At 48.4% G+C, this 17,059-nt stretch overlaps 1 protein-coding gene across 1 annotated transcript in view; it reads left to right on the forward strand.

The window, feature by feature from the left end:
* SNTB1 (syntrophin beta 1) overlaps positions 1-17,059 on the forward strand; it is a 243,608-nt gene that overhangs the window by 220,248 nt on the left and 6,301 nt on the right. The window contains exons 5-6 of the mRNA XM_065902993.1: positions 10,573-10,769; positions 15,959-16,149. Of these exons, the coding sequence (XP_065759065.1) occupies positions 10,573-10,769; positions 15,959-16,149 (388 nt within the window). The remainder of the gene's footprint in view (positions 1-10,572; positions 10,770-15,958; positions 16,150-17,059) is intronic.

Consider the following 17,059-nt stretch of genomic DNA (forward strand, 5'->3'; position numbering starts at 1 on the left):
AGCAAGTGTGTTATCTTTTGTCACTGTCGTCATCATTAGCAAGTGAGACAGGTCTACAGAGAACGAGGATTAAGGTCGCAATGTTTCTGGAATTTAGAAGTGTAGCCCCAAAATTCTGCCCACCCAGTCCCAGGGGTTGGGGAAAGTTTCAGAAGCACAGAGCTTGTGAACAGAATGACGCTGCTCTGAGCCCCGTTTCCCGACCTGTCCGTTTGGAGGAGCTGCAGCAAAGCGACCCGGGGACACGCACTGCTCCCCCTGACGTCACTGGCACTCGGGGCGAGACGCGCAGCCTTTGCACTGAACGTCCCGGGGATCTCCGGTGCCCTAGCAGCTGACCTGTTTCTAAGTGCTAAAAGCAGGCGCAGACGTTCTAGGAATGCTCCCACTGGCAGGGCTGCCCAGTTGCGTCTGTCAGACTAAATTAGAATCGCTCTGAGCCTGGGAGGGCCCTCCCTCCCAGAGGACGCGGGCGTGCTCCGGGCTGCCCCGCGTGCCCGCGGGCCCGCGCTGTGTCAGACGGCCGTGCGGGGCTGGCCCGCGAGTGTCTCCGCGAGTCTGGGCCGCCCCTGCCGGCACGCGGGGGCCCTTCGGACGGGGGGCGGATTAGCTGAGCAAGGAGATTCGTGGACTTTGGAATCAGACAAGTCAGGAGTCAGATTCTGAGACTTCTGCTTGCGATGGGGCAAAGTGTTGATATCAGTTCCTCTGGATCCAAGTCTCCTCATCTACAGGAAGCAGTAACAGTGACTTCTGCTGCCTCCAGTTATCCATAAGATGGATTTCTCAATCGCTCTTACAGTGAGTGTAAGCGTTCAGCACGTAACAGGTGTAATAAGTGATGGATAAACGCCAGCAGTCGTTATTATTGGAGAAAGTAATTGGCGTTAATGCATGAATGGCTGAAAAGGAATTGGATCTCTTTGACCCTACTCGTGATCCTGCATTTACCAAGGACTCGTAGTGTCTTACGCTAAAGTCATTGAGCTACAAGGACGGGGCTAAGAAAGCGTTGTGGGTTTGTTTGCCGGGACGAGGATGTGTGAGACGGACGTAGGGACCTGGAACCCCTTACTTCACAGCACGAAGCTGGTCCTGAGTGGTGCCGCGGGGAATGCATGGCAGGCGGTCTCGTGGCTCTGAAAATGTACCTGGATAAGCCTGGTCAGAACTGGGCTCCTGTCTGCTTCTCCTTTGTTTAACAGGTCTTGGCTTGCACTCCGTATCCCTAATGATGTCCCTTTCTGAGAGATGGGACCTGGCCTGGTTCCTTTGCCACCATGTTTAGATGGAAGAAGTTTACAAGGTGCAGTCAGGCAGGTGTTCAGTGATTCTTGGTCGAGGAACAACAGGCTTGTTCATGGGCAGCCCCTCCTGTCTGATGGTTCCGGGAGTATTAGGGATTCTTCCCCTTCACTTCTTCCTGGAGACTGTTGACTGTTGGGCCCCAAGTTATGGTGACCAGCTGATGAAACAAAGAATTCAAGAGGAGTGCCGGAACTATTAAAGAGGTCTGACAAGTTGCTTTTCCTTCCTTCTCTTTTCTTTCTTTTATTTTTCTGTGGCTTGCACTGTGGCATATGCATGGAGATACTAATTACAGCAATTAAGGAAAATGAGGGTGTAATATTGCTTAGCAACCCAGTTACCTAATCTGTAATTTTACTAATTTGGCTGAATCTGTGTGCTGCAACTGTTTTGGTTTTAATTAAGGATATTAATAATAATGTTTTAATGGAACATTTTATGTGACATTCTCTAACGCCTTATTCAGAATTAAATTAGTACATAAGCATCCCTTGTGAGGTAGGGTTTTCTGTTTCTGTATTTTTCTTGAAACTAGTCAGACAAAAGGGGGCTGTCTGAGGATCAAGAAACGATATGCAGCCTCACCTCACACCTCCGTTGTTGGTGGAGAAGCCTGTGGGCTGGTCCCCACAAGGACAGCTACATCTACTGCCAAGTTCCCAAAATCTTGGTCAGAGAATTTGACTTGAGAGGGGGCTTATCACACAACCTCTTTGAGCCTCCTGGTATCCACCGCCTTGGGCATAGGACATTATTTTAAAACATTTCACCCTTTCTTTCTGTCTGATAAAATGATAGATGGGCTAGGCACCCATTTATTAATTGATATAGTGCATATGTGCCCATGCGTGTCCGACTCTTTGCAACCCCATGGATTGTAGCCCACCAGGCTCCTCTGTCTGTGGAATTTTCCAAGCAAGAACACTGGAGTGGGTTGCCATTTCCTGCTCCAGGGGATCTCCCCAGCCCAGGAATCCAGCCTGCATCTCCTGCGTCAGCAGGCGGACTCTTTATCCCTGAGCCACCAGTGACAGCACTAGTTGCTAAAGAGGGATTTGGAAGCAGAAACAGGAAGTGGGTGTTAGGCTAATCTCATACAACATTCAACCCGTTACCTTTCCAGATCATATTTTTTCAGGATGACTTAATCTGGAAATTAGCATTTAATGGATGCAAATCCAGGTTCTTTGGATTGAGCCATAAGTGCTCTTTGGTATGGTTGAGGGTCAGAGAATGGGAGACAAGTCGTAATATCTCATAGCAGTAATTAATCAAACCTCTTAGAAAGGAGTCCTCTTTGTGTTCCAGTTGTTCATTCAGTCATTCATTTCACAAATACCTACTGAGTGTCTGCCATGTGCCTGGAATTGTTCTAGGTGCTACATGTACAATAGGGGATAACCAAATAAAAAGCCCTGCCCAGATCAAATTAATTATAATAATGATTCTTACAGTATATTCTGTGTCAGGTGCTGTTTCAAACAGTATTCCTAAAACCCAGTTCATCCTAACACACTGCTGGTCCATCCCAGATTGCACCTGAAGACCCCGAGGCACGGAGAGCTCAAGAAACTTGTCAAGGGACCTCCCTAGTGGTCCAGTGGTTAAGAACCCACCTTGCATGCAGGGGATATGAATGGGTTCGATCCCTGGTCCAGGAACCAACATCCCTCAGCTGTGGGGCAGCTGAGCCCATGAGCTGCAAGAAAAGATCTTACATGCCACAGCTAAGACCAGAGGCAGCCAAATAATTTTTTCTTTTAAGGAAACTTGTTAAGGTCATACAGTTGGCTGAGAGCCAAGACTGCGTGTCTGCTCCCCTGCTCTGGGCTCTGACACCAGTGGCTTGCTTCTCTTGCCCCGCTGTCTCCTATTACACGGTCCTATTCATCTGTTCACCTACCTGCACTCCTAACTCGCTCACAGGGAGTGTAAACTCTTGCTGGAGTTGGTGGCTTTGCTTCCAACCATGGGAATGTGTATCTGAATTTTGTAACCAGGAACAAAACACGTCCTTGGGCTTCTCAAGCCGTTTCAGAGAAAACTTAGAAATTGAGTGTGAACTACAGCTTGAAAACTTGTCCCAGGGTACCAGTATTTTTTTCTTGTTGGGTAAGAAAGTTATCTTCTCTAGGGAGACAGCATTTTCTGGGTTGCTATAGTTTAGTCCCAGCTGCAGATAAGAAACAGATGGTCATATTTTTAAGGATACACAAATAACTTAAAATGTAAAATAATTGAAAGATAAATAATAGCTATTTCAGAGTCTTCCCCTGGGACTACAGATCAGGAAAGATGTTTGGAAAGAATCTTGGGAGGAATATAAAAAGACCGTTCCTGGCAGGATGGGGGAAAGTCAGGCCAACAGAGTCTATCCTTAGCCTTACCTTTTCCAACATCCAAGTGATGACTTTTAAAATCTTAATGTCCAGTTGACATTTACTCGGTACATAATATCCCGAATCTGGTTACCGTAATGTGTTCCCAAATGCACTCGGCGAGTGAAGAGCCCATTAAAAACTTTTCAGTGGCCCCACATTTCAAAGGATTTCAAAATAGGTCAAGTGTGTGTGTGTGCATGCATAGTTTTCACGTTCTGCTTGAATTTACGTTTCAAAAACGTCTTGAAAACCTTGCGTTCATGCAGTTACTCAGCCAGTATGTATTGAACTGTGACCATAAGTCAGGTAGGATCCTAGACACTAGGGAATCCATGAGAGATGGGACAAGCCTCCTACCTTGAAGGACATCAGCGGAGACGAGGTGGTGATCTTGAAGCCACAGGGTGGGGACTTTCCTGGCAGCCCAGTGGTTAAGGCCCTGCAGTTTCAACGCAGGGTCTCAGGTTTGATCCCTGGTCTGGGGACTAAGATCCCACCTGCCATGCAGCCAAAAAAAAAAAAAAAGTCCCTGCTCTGAAGCAGTGAATTGGTGATATGTGTGGAGTCCAGAGGACGGGCACCCACCTTCAGGGGATCCATGCCACGCTTGCTCTGGAGCACCAGCAGTTTGCTGAGCTGTCAGCTGCATCCCCCAACATCTTCCTTCACCCGGAACCTGTCCGTGTGAACACCTGAGCAATGAACCGCACACTCAGAGAGGAGCCCAGGAGCTCCCACGGGCTCCAGCCCCGGCAGGCTCAGCTCATCCTAGATCCCAGGAAGCAAGTCGCCTGCTCCAAGCGGGGCTCTCACATGACGGCCCGCAGAGGGCTCAGATCTCAAGGCGAGAGCGCGTCCAGCCCCGCGCCGAGCCGCTGGCCGCAGAGCTGACCAGCGCGCAGAGGCTGCAGATGCGTGTGCCTGCCTCCTCCTGCCTTCCCATTCCTGTCTCCCTTCTCCAGACTGTGTTCTCAGTGGTTTCTGATGCTCAGTTAGGAGAGGGAAAGGGCTCCCTGAAGGCCCCTCAGGGCACCCCGGAATCCAAAAGGGCCCTGAAAGCTCTGCCAGCAGGTCTCAGCTCTCTCTTGTCTCATTTGCTGGTGGCCAGTAGGTGCACTTAAGGGGTTAACGAGGTCACAGATGTAGATTTCACCCCACCTGAATCAGTTAGCTTCATCCTGAGAAAGGCCATTTCTCAGCCTGTGGATGTCAGGTAACAGGAGCCAGACATGGGCAACTTAGACAAAAGAGGCAGGAACCAGTGCAAGACAGTGCAGATGACTTCATCTAGTATTCCGACTCGGAATTGCCACCAACATTAAACAAACAAAGCATGTATTCCAAAAAAAGAAAACATGTTTTCCGCACTAAGTCAGAATGTATATATTGTTCAGTGCCATGGAAGTCCTGATTCTAAACATCAAAGTGAAAGATTTGGGTTCATTTTAGTCCCATAGCCTTATAAAGCTAATCTTTACATTGGGTGCTATTTATTGCTTAGAGAAATTTTTAAGAATTTTTTAAAAAATAAATAGAAATAAAACCACCCACAAAATTGCTTGACATTTTAATGGATTTGTTTGCAAGCTTCTGTTTTATATCATTGAATTGTGTAGTAAGTTAGTAAGTAAGTTAAAGTCCCTCTTTGTGACCCCATGGACTGCACAGTCCGTGGAATTCTCCAGGTCAGAATACTGGAGTGGGTAGTCTATCCCTTCTGCAGCAGATCTTCCTGACCCAGGGATGGAACCCGCGTCTCCCGCACGGCAGGCGGGTTCTTCACCAGCCGAGCCACAGGGGAGCCCACTGAACTGCATACCTGTGCTCAGTAGCTCAGTGGTATCTGACTCTTGCAACCCCATGGCTCATGGGCCCCACCAGGTTCCTCTGTCCTTGGGATTTTCCAGGCAAGAAGACTGGAGTGGGTTGCCATTTCCTCCTCCAGGGGATCTTCCCAACCCAGGGATCAAATCTGCATCTCCTGTATCTCCTGCATTGGCGGACGGGTTCTTTACCACTGAGCCACCTGGGAAGCCCTGCTTACCAAGAGTCTCCCGTGAATATAGGTGCATTTCCCCACGTTCACAGATACTTACAAATCGTTTGTTAGGTCTATGCCGTTCCCCATCCTGAGGATGTGCTCCGTGCGCCTTGTGTAGATATCTGATGTAGTTCGTTTGCTTTTCACCTGGAAGGAGTATCCTTTTGTTACCAGTATGCACACTAGGTAGCGGGGGGAAAATCTACTCTGCCTCAGTTTACATACTCAAAAGAGCACATAATTCAGTGTGTCTACTGTTCTCACATGGCAAATCAACTTGCTCTTTAACACAGATATTTGATAACTCACACTTGAAAGTGCAGGTCGCTCAGTTGTGTCCAACTCTCTGTGACCCCGTGGACTAAACAGTCCATGGGATTCTCCAGGCCAGAATACTGGGATGGGTAGCCGTTCCCTTCTCCAGGGGATCCTCCCAACCCAGGGATGGAGCCCAGGTCTCCCGCATTGCAGGCAGATTCTTTACCATCTGAGCCACCAGGGAAGCCCAAGAACACTGGAGCGGGCAGCCTGGCCCTTCTCCAGCGGATCTTCCCGACCCAGGAATCGAACCAGGGTCTCCTGCACTGCAGGCAGATTCTTTACCAGCTGAGCTATCACACTTGGCTAATTGAAAAATCTGTTTTTCCTCTTCCCTTTTCTTCGTCAATGAGAATTTGGTAATAAGACAAAGAACAAAGTAGTCCAGTAGTCATTCCTCCAAAGGCGCTTTTTTCCCATCATTATTTCCTATAACAGTGAGTTTCCCCATCAAAACGCCCTGTGCCCGGTGTGGGTCAGCTTCATACAAGGCTTGCTCAATCCTTGCTGTATTGGGTTAGTGATTTCATTCCTTACATCCGGACTTACCAAATGCAAAATTTCTAGCAAATTGCATTTTCCAATTTATTGGCTTTAATTTTAGTGTCTCTGGAGGAAAAGAAGTCTGGGTGAGAAGTGCCTGAGCACGGGACGCTCCCCGTTTTCTGCCTCTAGGTGACGCTTCTGCTGGCTGTGGACTGTGACAAAGTCGATGTCCCTTGGGTAGAAGCTAATCGGATAGAAAGTGAGAGCGTGAGCAGGACAGTCGTCAGGAAACTAACCTTTACTGACCGCCTACTAGGACGCAGTGAGCACTGAATTAAGTCCTTTACGTACTTTCTTCTTAGAACTTTCTCTTTCTGGCTATGCCGGGTCTTTGCTGCTGTGTGGCTTTCTCCGGTCACAGGAAGGGGGCTGCTTTCTAGCTGCAAGGCGCAGGCTTCTCGTGCTGGTGGCCTCTGTCATTGCGAGCACAGGCTTGAGGTGCACAGGCTGAGTTGCACGTAGCCTGTGGAATCTTTCTGGGCCAGGAATCAAACCCTTATCCTCTGCATTGGCAGGCAGATTCTTAACCATGGACCACCAGAGGAGTCCCTTTATATATTTTCTTATATTAACATTTAATCTGGTAGCTTAGCTGGTAAAGAATCCACCTGCAATGCCGAAGTCCCCGGTTTGATTCCTGAGTTGGGAAGATCCCCTGGAGAAGGGACAGGCTACCCACTCCAGTATTCTTGGCTTTCCTGGTGACTCAGATGGTAAAGAGTCTACCCGCCATGCGGGAGACCTGGATTCCATCCCTGGGTTGGGACGATCCCTGGAGGAGGGCAAGGCAACCACTCCAGTGTTCTCGCCTGGAGAGCCCCATGGACAGAGGAGCCTGGCGGGCTTCAGTCCGTGGAGTTGCAAAGAGTTAAACACGTCTAAGAGACGAAGCACATCACAGCGATCCTACCCCTAGGCGTATGAGGCAGGAACACATTTCTTAAGTAAGGAAACTGAGGCAGGGGGCAAGGGATGGAAATATCTATTGAGTACAAACCGTATCTAGGTTCTGTACTAGGTACCATACACAGACCCTTCGTTCGACCTTTACAGCCCTCCTTGATGAAGTATGACTCTTAGAACATTTAACTTAAATGGTAGAAGAGGATCCTAATGCAGGTGGCTATTCCTCCCAAACGTGTGTCCCTTTTCAGCTTACCAGGCAGCCTGCCAGTCATGTCCAACTGACACAGATTTTAAGATTTTAAAAAAGGAAGTACTGGATATATTTCTCTTTTTTATTTCATTCATTTTACTTACATCTTTAGGTGGTGTTTTTTTTTTCAACTTTTATTTATTCATTTTTTGACCTCACTGCACAGCAGGTGGGATCTTAGTTCTCTGACCAGGTGGAGCCCTCACCCTTGCTTTAGAATCTCAGACTCTCTTCACCACTGGATGGCCAGGGAAGTCCCAGATAGATTTCTTGAAATGACTGAAATATAAACACCTTTGAGTAGAAAAGCACTTCGGAGCAACTAAGAAAACAGTGTGAATTTGTGTTTTCTCTACGTGCTGCTTCTTAATGAATTTTTACCCGACCATCGGTCCCTTTAAATTCTCTATTAGACTTTTGGGAATTGCTCTCGTTTTATTTACTCTCCCCCAGATGATGAAGCCTCAGGCAGCTTCTCGGTCACTCTCATCCCACAGCGCTCTGCTTCCTTCTGATGAAATCCCTGGGACGGGCGGGAAGGAGCGGTGCCAACAGACTTCCCGTCACAGCGTCCCGGGCTCCTCTCAGCAAACTGCAGGGAGATTCTGTCTCTTATAGTCACTTCTTCTTGAGGCAAAACTGGCAAATAAATGTATACCATGATGATTTCCTGTCCATATCCATTATGCAATTATTACTGCAATCAAGTTAATATATCCATCACCTCACATCGTTACCTTTTTTTTGCAAATTTTATTTTTAGCAAATTTCAAGTCTAAGTGACGTCATACAGTATCTCTTTCTCTGTCTGGCTTATTTCAGTTGGCATAATGCTTCCAGATTCATCCATAAGGTTGCAAATAGCAGAATTTCCTTTTTTGTCTAAGGCAGGATAATATTGCATCATGAATATATGCATCACATCTTCTTTATCGATTCATCCACAGATGGGCACTCAGGTTGCTCCCATAGCTTGGCTATTATAAATAGTGCTGCAGTGAACTTGGGGGTGCAGATACTTCTTTCCGATATTGATTTTGCTTCCGTCAGATATATTCTCAGAAGTAGTATTGCTGGGTCCTTTGGTAGTGCTAATTTTAATATTTTGAGGACCCTCCTGCTCTTTTCCGTAGTGGCTGCACGAATTTACATAACCACCAACAGTGTGCAAGGGTTCCCCTTTCTCCACTTTCTTGCCAACATTTTTTATCGTTTCTACCTTCTCTATCTTCAAAGAACTATACGATCAAAAACCTTTTTCAATTAACCTTTTTCTTCAAGTCAGCATTGCAAACCACCCCTCCCCACCGAATTTCAACTTTGTAAGTAAAAGAAAGCTCCTCAGAGTTATAGGAGCTTGTGAGTCGAAATTCAGGGGCTACGGTAGGTTTTATTTTACTGATAATTTTGGTCTACAGTATTTAAGCTTGCAAGAGAAAATAAGCTTTTGGACTTCTTCCGTACAATTTTTAATACAGAGGTAACAAGCCCTTTGCCTACGAAAAGAACTCTCCCATCCACCAAGTGAATAACACCTGGAATTCCACTAGCAACTGATGAACTGTTTCTTTCTCTATTGAAAGAAAAGGCTGAAAATGCAAATATCCTGGAGACAAGTAACATTTCCTACATTGTACTCATGCTCTCCTGCAAATTAATGATATGGGAGTCTCTCCCAAAAGGAGGTTGGATATGGAGGAGAAGGAGAAAGCATAAGAGATCTGAGTGTTTAAACGGGGCGAGTGACAGGGAGGAGCCAGCCCTTCTCAGAAGGCAGCACACGAGACCGGTTGCCCTGTTTCCCCGGGCCTGTTAGAAAGGATGGACCGTGGGAGTCACGTTTTATGCTGAATGTATGTTCTAAAGTTAGTGTGAAATCGCGTCCAGTAAAAATCACTTTTGAAAATCACTTTAATCTCCCATTAAATGCAGTTCTCTTCCATGTCTGAAGAAGTCCAGCATCACTGTGCTTTTTCAAGCTTTTCAAAAATTTTTATTTAATGGTTCATTTTTATTTTGGCTGTGCGGGGTCTCCGTGGCTGCTCTGGGGCGCCCTCTAGTGCGGGAGCGGGAACTGCTCTCCCATTGCCGTTCCGGCTTCTGCTGTGGGGCTTCTCTCGCTGTGGAGGCCGGGCTGCAGGCCTCCGTGGTGTGGCTCACAGGCTTAGTTGCCCCGAGGCACATGGGATCTTCCTGGACCAGGGGTCGAATTGGTGTCTTCTGCAAGGCAAGGTGGATTCTCGACCACCAGACCCCCAGGGAAGCCCTCTTTTTCAAGCTTTACCCAGACACACAGATTGCTACTTCTTTAGCTGAGTCCCATGGTTGTCTGCTGCTTGCATTTGGAGACTGAGTGCATGAGAAATGCACACCCAGAAGTACATTTTTCTGCAGCCAGATACTCCAGAGTACAAGAAAAATGGTGTGTGTGGGGGCGGGGGGAGGGAGCTTAATCCAACTCAGAAAACCACAGATTTCCTTTCTTGTCTCACGCTTGTGCTGGGTCATATGTATTAGCGGTGGGGGTGGGGGTTACACACCATTTAAAATTGTTCTCTCAGTCCTTTCCGTATCTTCCTTTTTGGTCTAAGTGTCTGCACAGTCAACCGATGCCCAGCTCTTGGCCGCTGTATTCATCTCCCTCCACCACGGGTGAGGGGGCAGAAAACCATTGTGAACGTTAGGGTATCCTGGATCCTTGGGTTCCAGATCAGAAAAGTGAAAGCAATTCAAGCAAATCACCAGCTGGAGCTTTTTCTCAAGTGACGTGTCAGGTGGATACTGTAGCTTCCATTTTGATCATTTCTCCCTCTTCTCAACAGGCTGGTCCATTCCGGTCCAGGAAAAGGATCACCCCAGGCTGGTGTGGATCTGTCTTTTGCAACCCGAACTGGTACTCAGCAGGGGATTGAAACGCATCTCTTCAGGGCCGAGGTCAGCAGGGACCTCTCACACTGGACACGGAGCATAGTACAGGGGAGTCACAACTCGGCGGAGCTCACTGCGGAGGTCAGCACAGGTACGCACCCGGCTTCGGGCTCCTGACGTCACAGCCTTATGGGAGGGGGCACCCTCCTCTGCATCATGGCCTCGTCGTAGATTCCATTACTGGCTCCTCTTGGGGTACTTAAAATTCCAGAGGTAAACTTAAATTTCAGAGATACATTTCAAATTCTTCTAAATTAAGACACTGGTAATGCCCTACTAAAATGGGACCTAGAGAGCAGTCCCTCTCGCCATATCTAGAGAAAGGCCAAGAGCAGCGATGAAGACCAGCTCAGCCAAAAATTAATTAATTAAACACTTTTTTAAAAGCCTAAAAAAGAACAGTGATGCCAGGCTTCTTGAGGCATGGGAGAGAACTACACTTTATGGGAGATTAAAGGGATCTTCACGAGTGATTTTTACTGGATGTTATTAGTACATTTAGTAATGCTCTACTAAAATGGAACCTAGGGGTTTGATTATGAAAAGTCTTATTTCATCTTCCTGCAGAAAAAAGTCATCCACTGTTTCCACTGTTTCCCCATCTATTTCCCATGAAGTGATAGGACCAGATGCCATGATCTTAGTTTTCTGAATGTTGAGCTTTAAGCCAACTTTCTCACTCTCCTCTTTCACTTTCATCAAGAGGCTGTTTAGTTCTTCTTCGCTTTCTGCCATAAGGGTGGTATCATCTGCATATCTGAGCTTATTGATATTTCTCCCTACAATCCTGATTCCAGCTTGTGCTTCTTCCAGCCCAGCGTTTCTCATGATGTACTCTGCATATAAGTTAAATAAGCAGGGTGACAATATACAGCCTTGACGTACTCCTTTTCCTATTTGGAATCAGTCTGTTGCTCCATGTCTAGTTCTAACTGTTGCTTCCTGACCTGCATACAGGTTTCTCAAGAGGCATGTCAGGTGGTCTGGTATTCCCATTCTGGAACTCTCTTGCTTTTTCTATGACCCAACGGATGATGGAAATTTGATCTCTGGCTTCTCTGCCTTTTCTAAAACCAGTTTGAACATCTGGAAGTGCACGGTTTACGTATTGTTGAAGCCTGGCTTGGAGAATTTTGAGCATTACTTTACTAGCGTGTGAGATGAACTTAAAAGTAAATAAATAAAAGATGGGTTACACATCAACATGCAGCAGGGTTTCTCCACATTTCCTTCATTTGTGCGAACATGAAAAACCAGATATTTTGTAGACTTTCTACTGCAGCATCTCTGAGATGATCAACATCTTTTAAAAACTATCCTGGGGCGTCCCTGGTGGCTCATTGGTGAAGACTCTACCTGCCAGTACAGAAGACACGGGTTCGATCCCTGTTCCAGGAAGAGTCCATATGCCAAGGAGCAGCTGGGCCCATGCACCACAATTCCTGAGCGTGCGCTCTGGAGTCCGGAGGCCACAGTCCTGAGCCCCGTGCTGCGCCTACTGAAGCCACGAGCCCGCGAGCCTGGGCCAGGCAACCAGAGACGTCCCGCGATGAGAGGCGCGCAGGCTGCCAGAAGGAGCCCCGCTCACCGCGACTGGAGAAAAGCTACACAGCCGCGAAAACCCCTCACAGCCAGAAATCAATCAATCAATCAATCAGTCAATCAATCAATAAGTTATTTTTAAAAGTTATCCTGAAGATGGTTAGTACTCCCAATATTTTCCCGCATTTTTGAAAATGTTTCCTGATGTGTCACTGAAGTTTTCATTTTTGATACGTATTCTGTCTGGCAAGCAAAACTAGAGTTTTGAACCTGAGAAATGGTAAAGGCTCAAATCACCTGAAAACGAAATTTCCTGACGTTGTGTATATGCTAGCAGAGAAGTCCAGGCTCCTAGCAACAACCAGGAGTGTTCTAGGAAAGAATAAAGTGGCCACAGGGGGTTGGTTTAGTTTACAGTCCACACATTTCATAAAATTCTCTCTATAAGCTGAAATGTACTTTGACAGAAAAACAATGAGGCTGTTGATCGACCAACCCAAGGAAAACACAAAGAATTGTGCAGCTTGAGCGAGGGGAGCGGTGTGAGAGGGGTTATGGAAATGACCGAAGCCCAGTTTCAGATGCAAAGATGCCTGCAGGGAGCTGGGAGGAGAGGCTGGCATTTTCATCAGAGCCTCAGTTAGCTTGATAATGCGTTCAATTTGTCCTGTGTAGATTAAGAGTGCCTTTAGATAACCGATTCCATTATCTCAAGGCCACAAATACCACTTTGGGTCAATTAGAATTAAAAGGAATCACGATCAGTTAATTAGACCATCCAGTGGCATAGCTTTAAAGTTCAACATAGAGGAAAGGGGAAAAACACGTTTAGAGCCCAGTTGCCCACATTCTGCGACGTTAAACGGTATCAGAAATGAAGATTCAAAGCAGGAAGCCGTGTATAGATGAACCTGTGCGTAGGGCAGGGACAGACACACACGTGGAGAACATCCGTGTGGACACAGCGGCGGGGACCAGCCGGGAGAGCGGCTGTGACACATGCGCGCGCGCACACACACACACGCACACACACACGCGCGCACACACACACACGACTGTGTGCACGCCGGGCCGCCGAGAGCCTGCGCTCCGCTCAGGGCGCTCAGCTGCGGGCCCTGCAGTCACACACACACACACACACACACACGGGGACTAGCCGGGAGAGCGGCTCTGACACATGCGCGCGCGCACACACACACACACGACTGTGCGCACACACACACACACACACACACGACTGTGTGCATGCACACACACACGGGGACCAGCCGGGAGAGCGGCTGTGACTCGTGCGCGCGCGCACACACACACGACTGTGTGCATGCACACACACACGGGGACCAGCCGGGAGAGCGGCTGTGACTCGTGCGCGCGCGCACACACACACGACTGTGTGCATGCACACACACACGGGGACCAGCCGGGAGAGCGGCTGTGACTCGTGCGCGCGCGCACACACACACACACGACTGTGTGCATGCACACACACACGGGGACTAGCCGGGAGAGCGGCTCTGACACATGCGCGCGCGCACACACACACACACACACACACACACACACACACACACACACACACACGGGGACTAGCCGGGAGAGCGGCTCTGACACATGCGCGCGCGCACACACACACACACACACATACACACACACACACACACACAGCCTGCGCTCCGCTCAGGGCGCTCAGCTGCGGGCCCTGCAGTCAGCCAGGCGGGGGGGATGGGGTTTGGGGGTCGCAGGAAGGTCTCGGGGGAGGGGGTATGTGTGTGCATAACTGATCCACTGCACTGTGCAGAGAAAACAATGCAATGTAGAGCGGTTATGCTCCATTAACACGAGCGTGAGAAGATGGAAGCCGTCCCTGCAGCTGCGCGCTGGGCCTCCGAGACGCGGACGGCGGTGGAGGCCCGGCCCCGAGAGGACCTGCGGGAGCTGCCGCGGCCTCTGCCCGGGACTCGCAGCTCCGCTAGAGAAGGCGTCTCCGGAAAATGCCGGCCCTTCGTTACAAGTTGAACGAGGGGCTTGAAAGGAAAGAGTACGTGTTTCAACCAGTTAAAGCCTCTTCATTCTGGGAGCGGAGAGGCCGCCTGTTTGTCCCACCGCCGCAACCCGCGGCGTCTCTCGCGGGCATCCCTGTCCGGCCGCTCCGCGTCCTGCGCCGGCGCGGGGGAAGCGCTGGATGCGGCGTCGGAACCGCCGGGCTGGGACGCGCTCACCTCCCCGAGCTTCCCAGGGGCGGTCGGGAGAAACTCGCTTCGGTTTACGAAGCTGAGCTAGTGATGGTGTGATCAATACCGCCTCCACCTTTGCGCCTCCCTCAGAAATACGGTGTCGCGGTTTCCCTAAGGAGCTTTCAGATGCATATGAAGGCCAGAGCCAGCTGAGTTTCCAGGGTCTGTTAAATGTGGTGTTTTGTAAGACAAAAAAAAAAAGAAAGAAATCCAATCTGCTCCTTAACCACCTTTCCCAGAACTCTCTGCTTTATTTTGGGGGCTGTGCGTTTTGAGGGATCTTATTTCCCCAACCAAGAATCGAACCCTCGGCCTGACAGGAGACCTACCCATCAGACCGCCAGGGAATTCCCTCCAGAACGCTTCGGTGAAGGGTTTTAACACTCACAGGTCTCCCTAACAGAAACTTGGAATCGGGAGGCAGCCCCGCTGCTCTTAATCGAAAAGGGCTGGTCTCTTTTCCTAGAGGCAGCGTGGGCCACGGATGAGTGCTGGCGCATGACCTGATGGGGAGGTTCTCTGTTCTCTGGGATCGGGCCCCTGCGCACAGCAGCCGAGGCTGACTGCACCCTGGGCGGCGGGGGACGCGGCTCCTGCTAGAAGCTGCTCCTTCGCACCGCGATCTGCAGCAGCCGCTTCTCCAGGACCCACGATGATCAGATCATCAGGGAAATTCCAAAAGCTGTCCTTTCTGTTTATAAAAGGAGCTTTGACTTTTTAAAATGAAAACCCAGGTTGGTTTTTAACAGCTCACTGCTGGCTTCTTACATGTGTTTTTGTTAACTTGGGTAATGTCACTGGGGGAGTGATTGCTTCTTTCATTGGGTGACAGGTGCTGCATTAATTGATTGATGATTGATTCATTTATACACTGCGTGTGTGTGTGTGTGTGTGTGTGTGTGTGTGTGTGTGTATGATGATGAAGACAATGATCAGAGGTAGCTTACCCTAAATAAAAAATGTTAGGGACTTCTCTGGTGGTTCGGTGGCTAAGGATCTGCCTTGCAGCGCAGGGGATTCGGGTTCCATCCCTGATTGGGGAACTAAGACCCCACATTCCTGGGGGCCACTGAGCCCACATGCCAGAACAGAGAGAAGCCCCCCGGCTACAGAGAAGACCCCTCGTGCTGCAGTGAAGACCCAGTGCAGCCAAACACATGGTTTTTTAGGGTCGGTTCTTTCTCCAGCTTGAGACAAGGCCATTGGAACCCCTGTCTCCCTCGACACAAATCAGATGGTTACATTAGCGCTAGACCCCAGATAAAATGCAGTAAGTCTCAGCAAAAGGAATTTCTTTCTGTTTATTTCCCTTCATTTCACGGGACAAATTAAATGACAGTATCATAACCTAAGGAGAATACTTTCATGCACATTATTAATTTTTAACTTTAGAAAGCAGCTCTGTGGCTGGGCCTGGGGGTGGGGAGACGAGGTTAAGTGCCAGGGAGAAGGGACGCCCTTCCACTGCTCATCACTCACCCTTCCTTCTCTGTCTTTCTCTCAGCTTGCACCTACAAAAACCAGGCGTGCCGGCTGACCATACATTATGAGAATGGATTTTCGATTACCACTGAACCACAGGAGGGGGCCTTCCCGAAGACAATCATACAGGCTCCTTATGAAAAGCTGAAAATGTCTTCAGATGATGGAATCAGGATGCTGTATTTAGATTTTGGAGGCAAAGATGGAGAGCTTGTAAGTACACTTTTCTTTAGACTGTGACTTTGTGTACTTCCTTATGCAATTCACCCATACTGGCTCACAAACATAATACTGTCTTATATTTATTTAACATTTGATTATTAACAAAGTATTTACAGGTTCATGTCTTAATGGATCCTTGCAAAATAGTGATGGCATCCAATTTTTTCAGCCCTTTACTTTGGTCTCATTTGAATATTACAGAAATATTTGAGTCAAAGGAAAGGATCCTTTATATAGTCAGCATTCAGTTCTTCTCAAAGAGGGCTCCACCACCGTCAAAATGTACCATTCATGGTTTAAAAGCATCTGATCTAAACTGGACGTTGTGCGAGGTGTCAGGGATACACGGATGTAAAATGCCGGTCCTGCCCATGGTCTCCGAGGTCTCAGGAATGCAGAAGGTGAAGAGCCCAGAGGGGAAGGGGCAGCCAGGAAACCCAGCACAGCTGGTCAGCTCCCCCACGCAGAGAGGACCAGACAAGGACCAGGAACTGTGAGCTCCTGTCGGGAGGCATCCGGCAAAACCAGTGACTGTCAGTCGGGGCGACATCTGTACTTCTTCTATCATTGCAGGCTGCCCATGTGTTTAAAATCATGATTTTCTGCGATGTTACCGACTACCATAATGAAAAAATACATCACTCTACTTCCTCTGAAGAGTGGAAGTCACACTTGCCTCCACTCTCTAGCACGGGTAGTTCTCAGGAAGACACGGCATCTCATTTAAGCCGTGAAACGTAGAGCTGCAAAAAAGGACTTTGATTTGGAAAAGCCGGTCTCAGTCTAGGTCCTTCCTAGTCACTGGCTTAGTCAGCAAATATTTATTGACTCATACTTGATAACCTAGATGGGGGTGGGTACATAAAATGCAGAGACAAATCTCTAACAGTGAGATCCAGTC

This window comes from Muntiacus reevesi, chromosome 12 (genome assembly GCF_963930625.1).
Source record: "Muntiacus reevesi chromosome 12, mMunRee1.1, whole genome shotgun sequence".
NCBI classification, from domain to species: domain Eukaryota; kingdom Metazoa; phylum Chordata; class Mammalia; order Artiodactyla; family Cervidae; genus Muntiacus; species Muntiacus reevesi.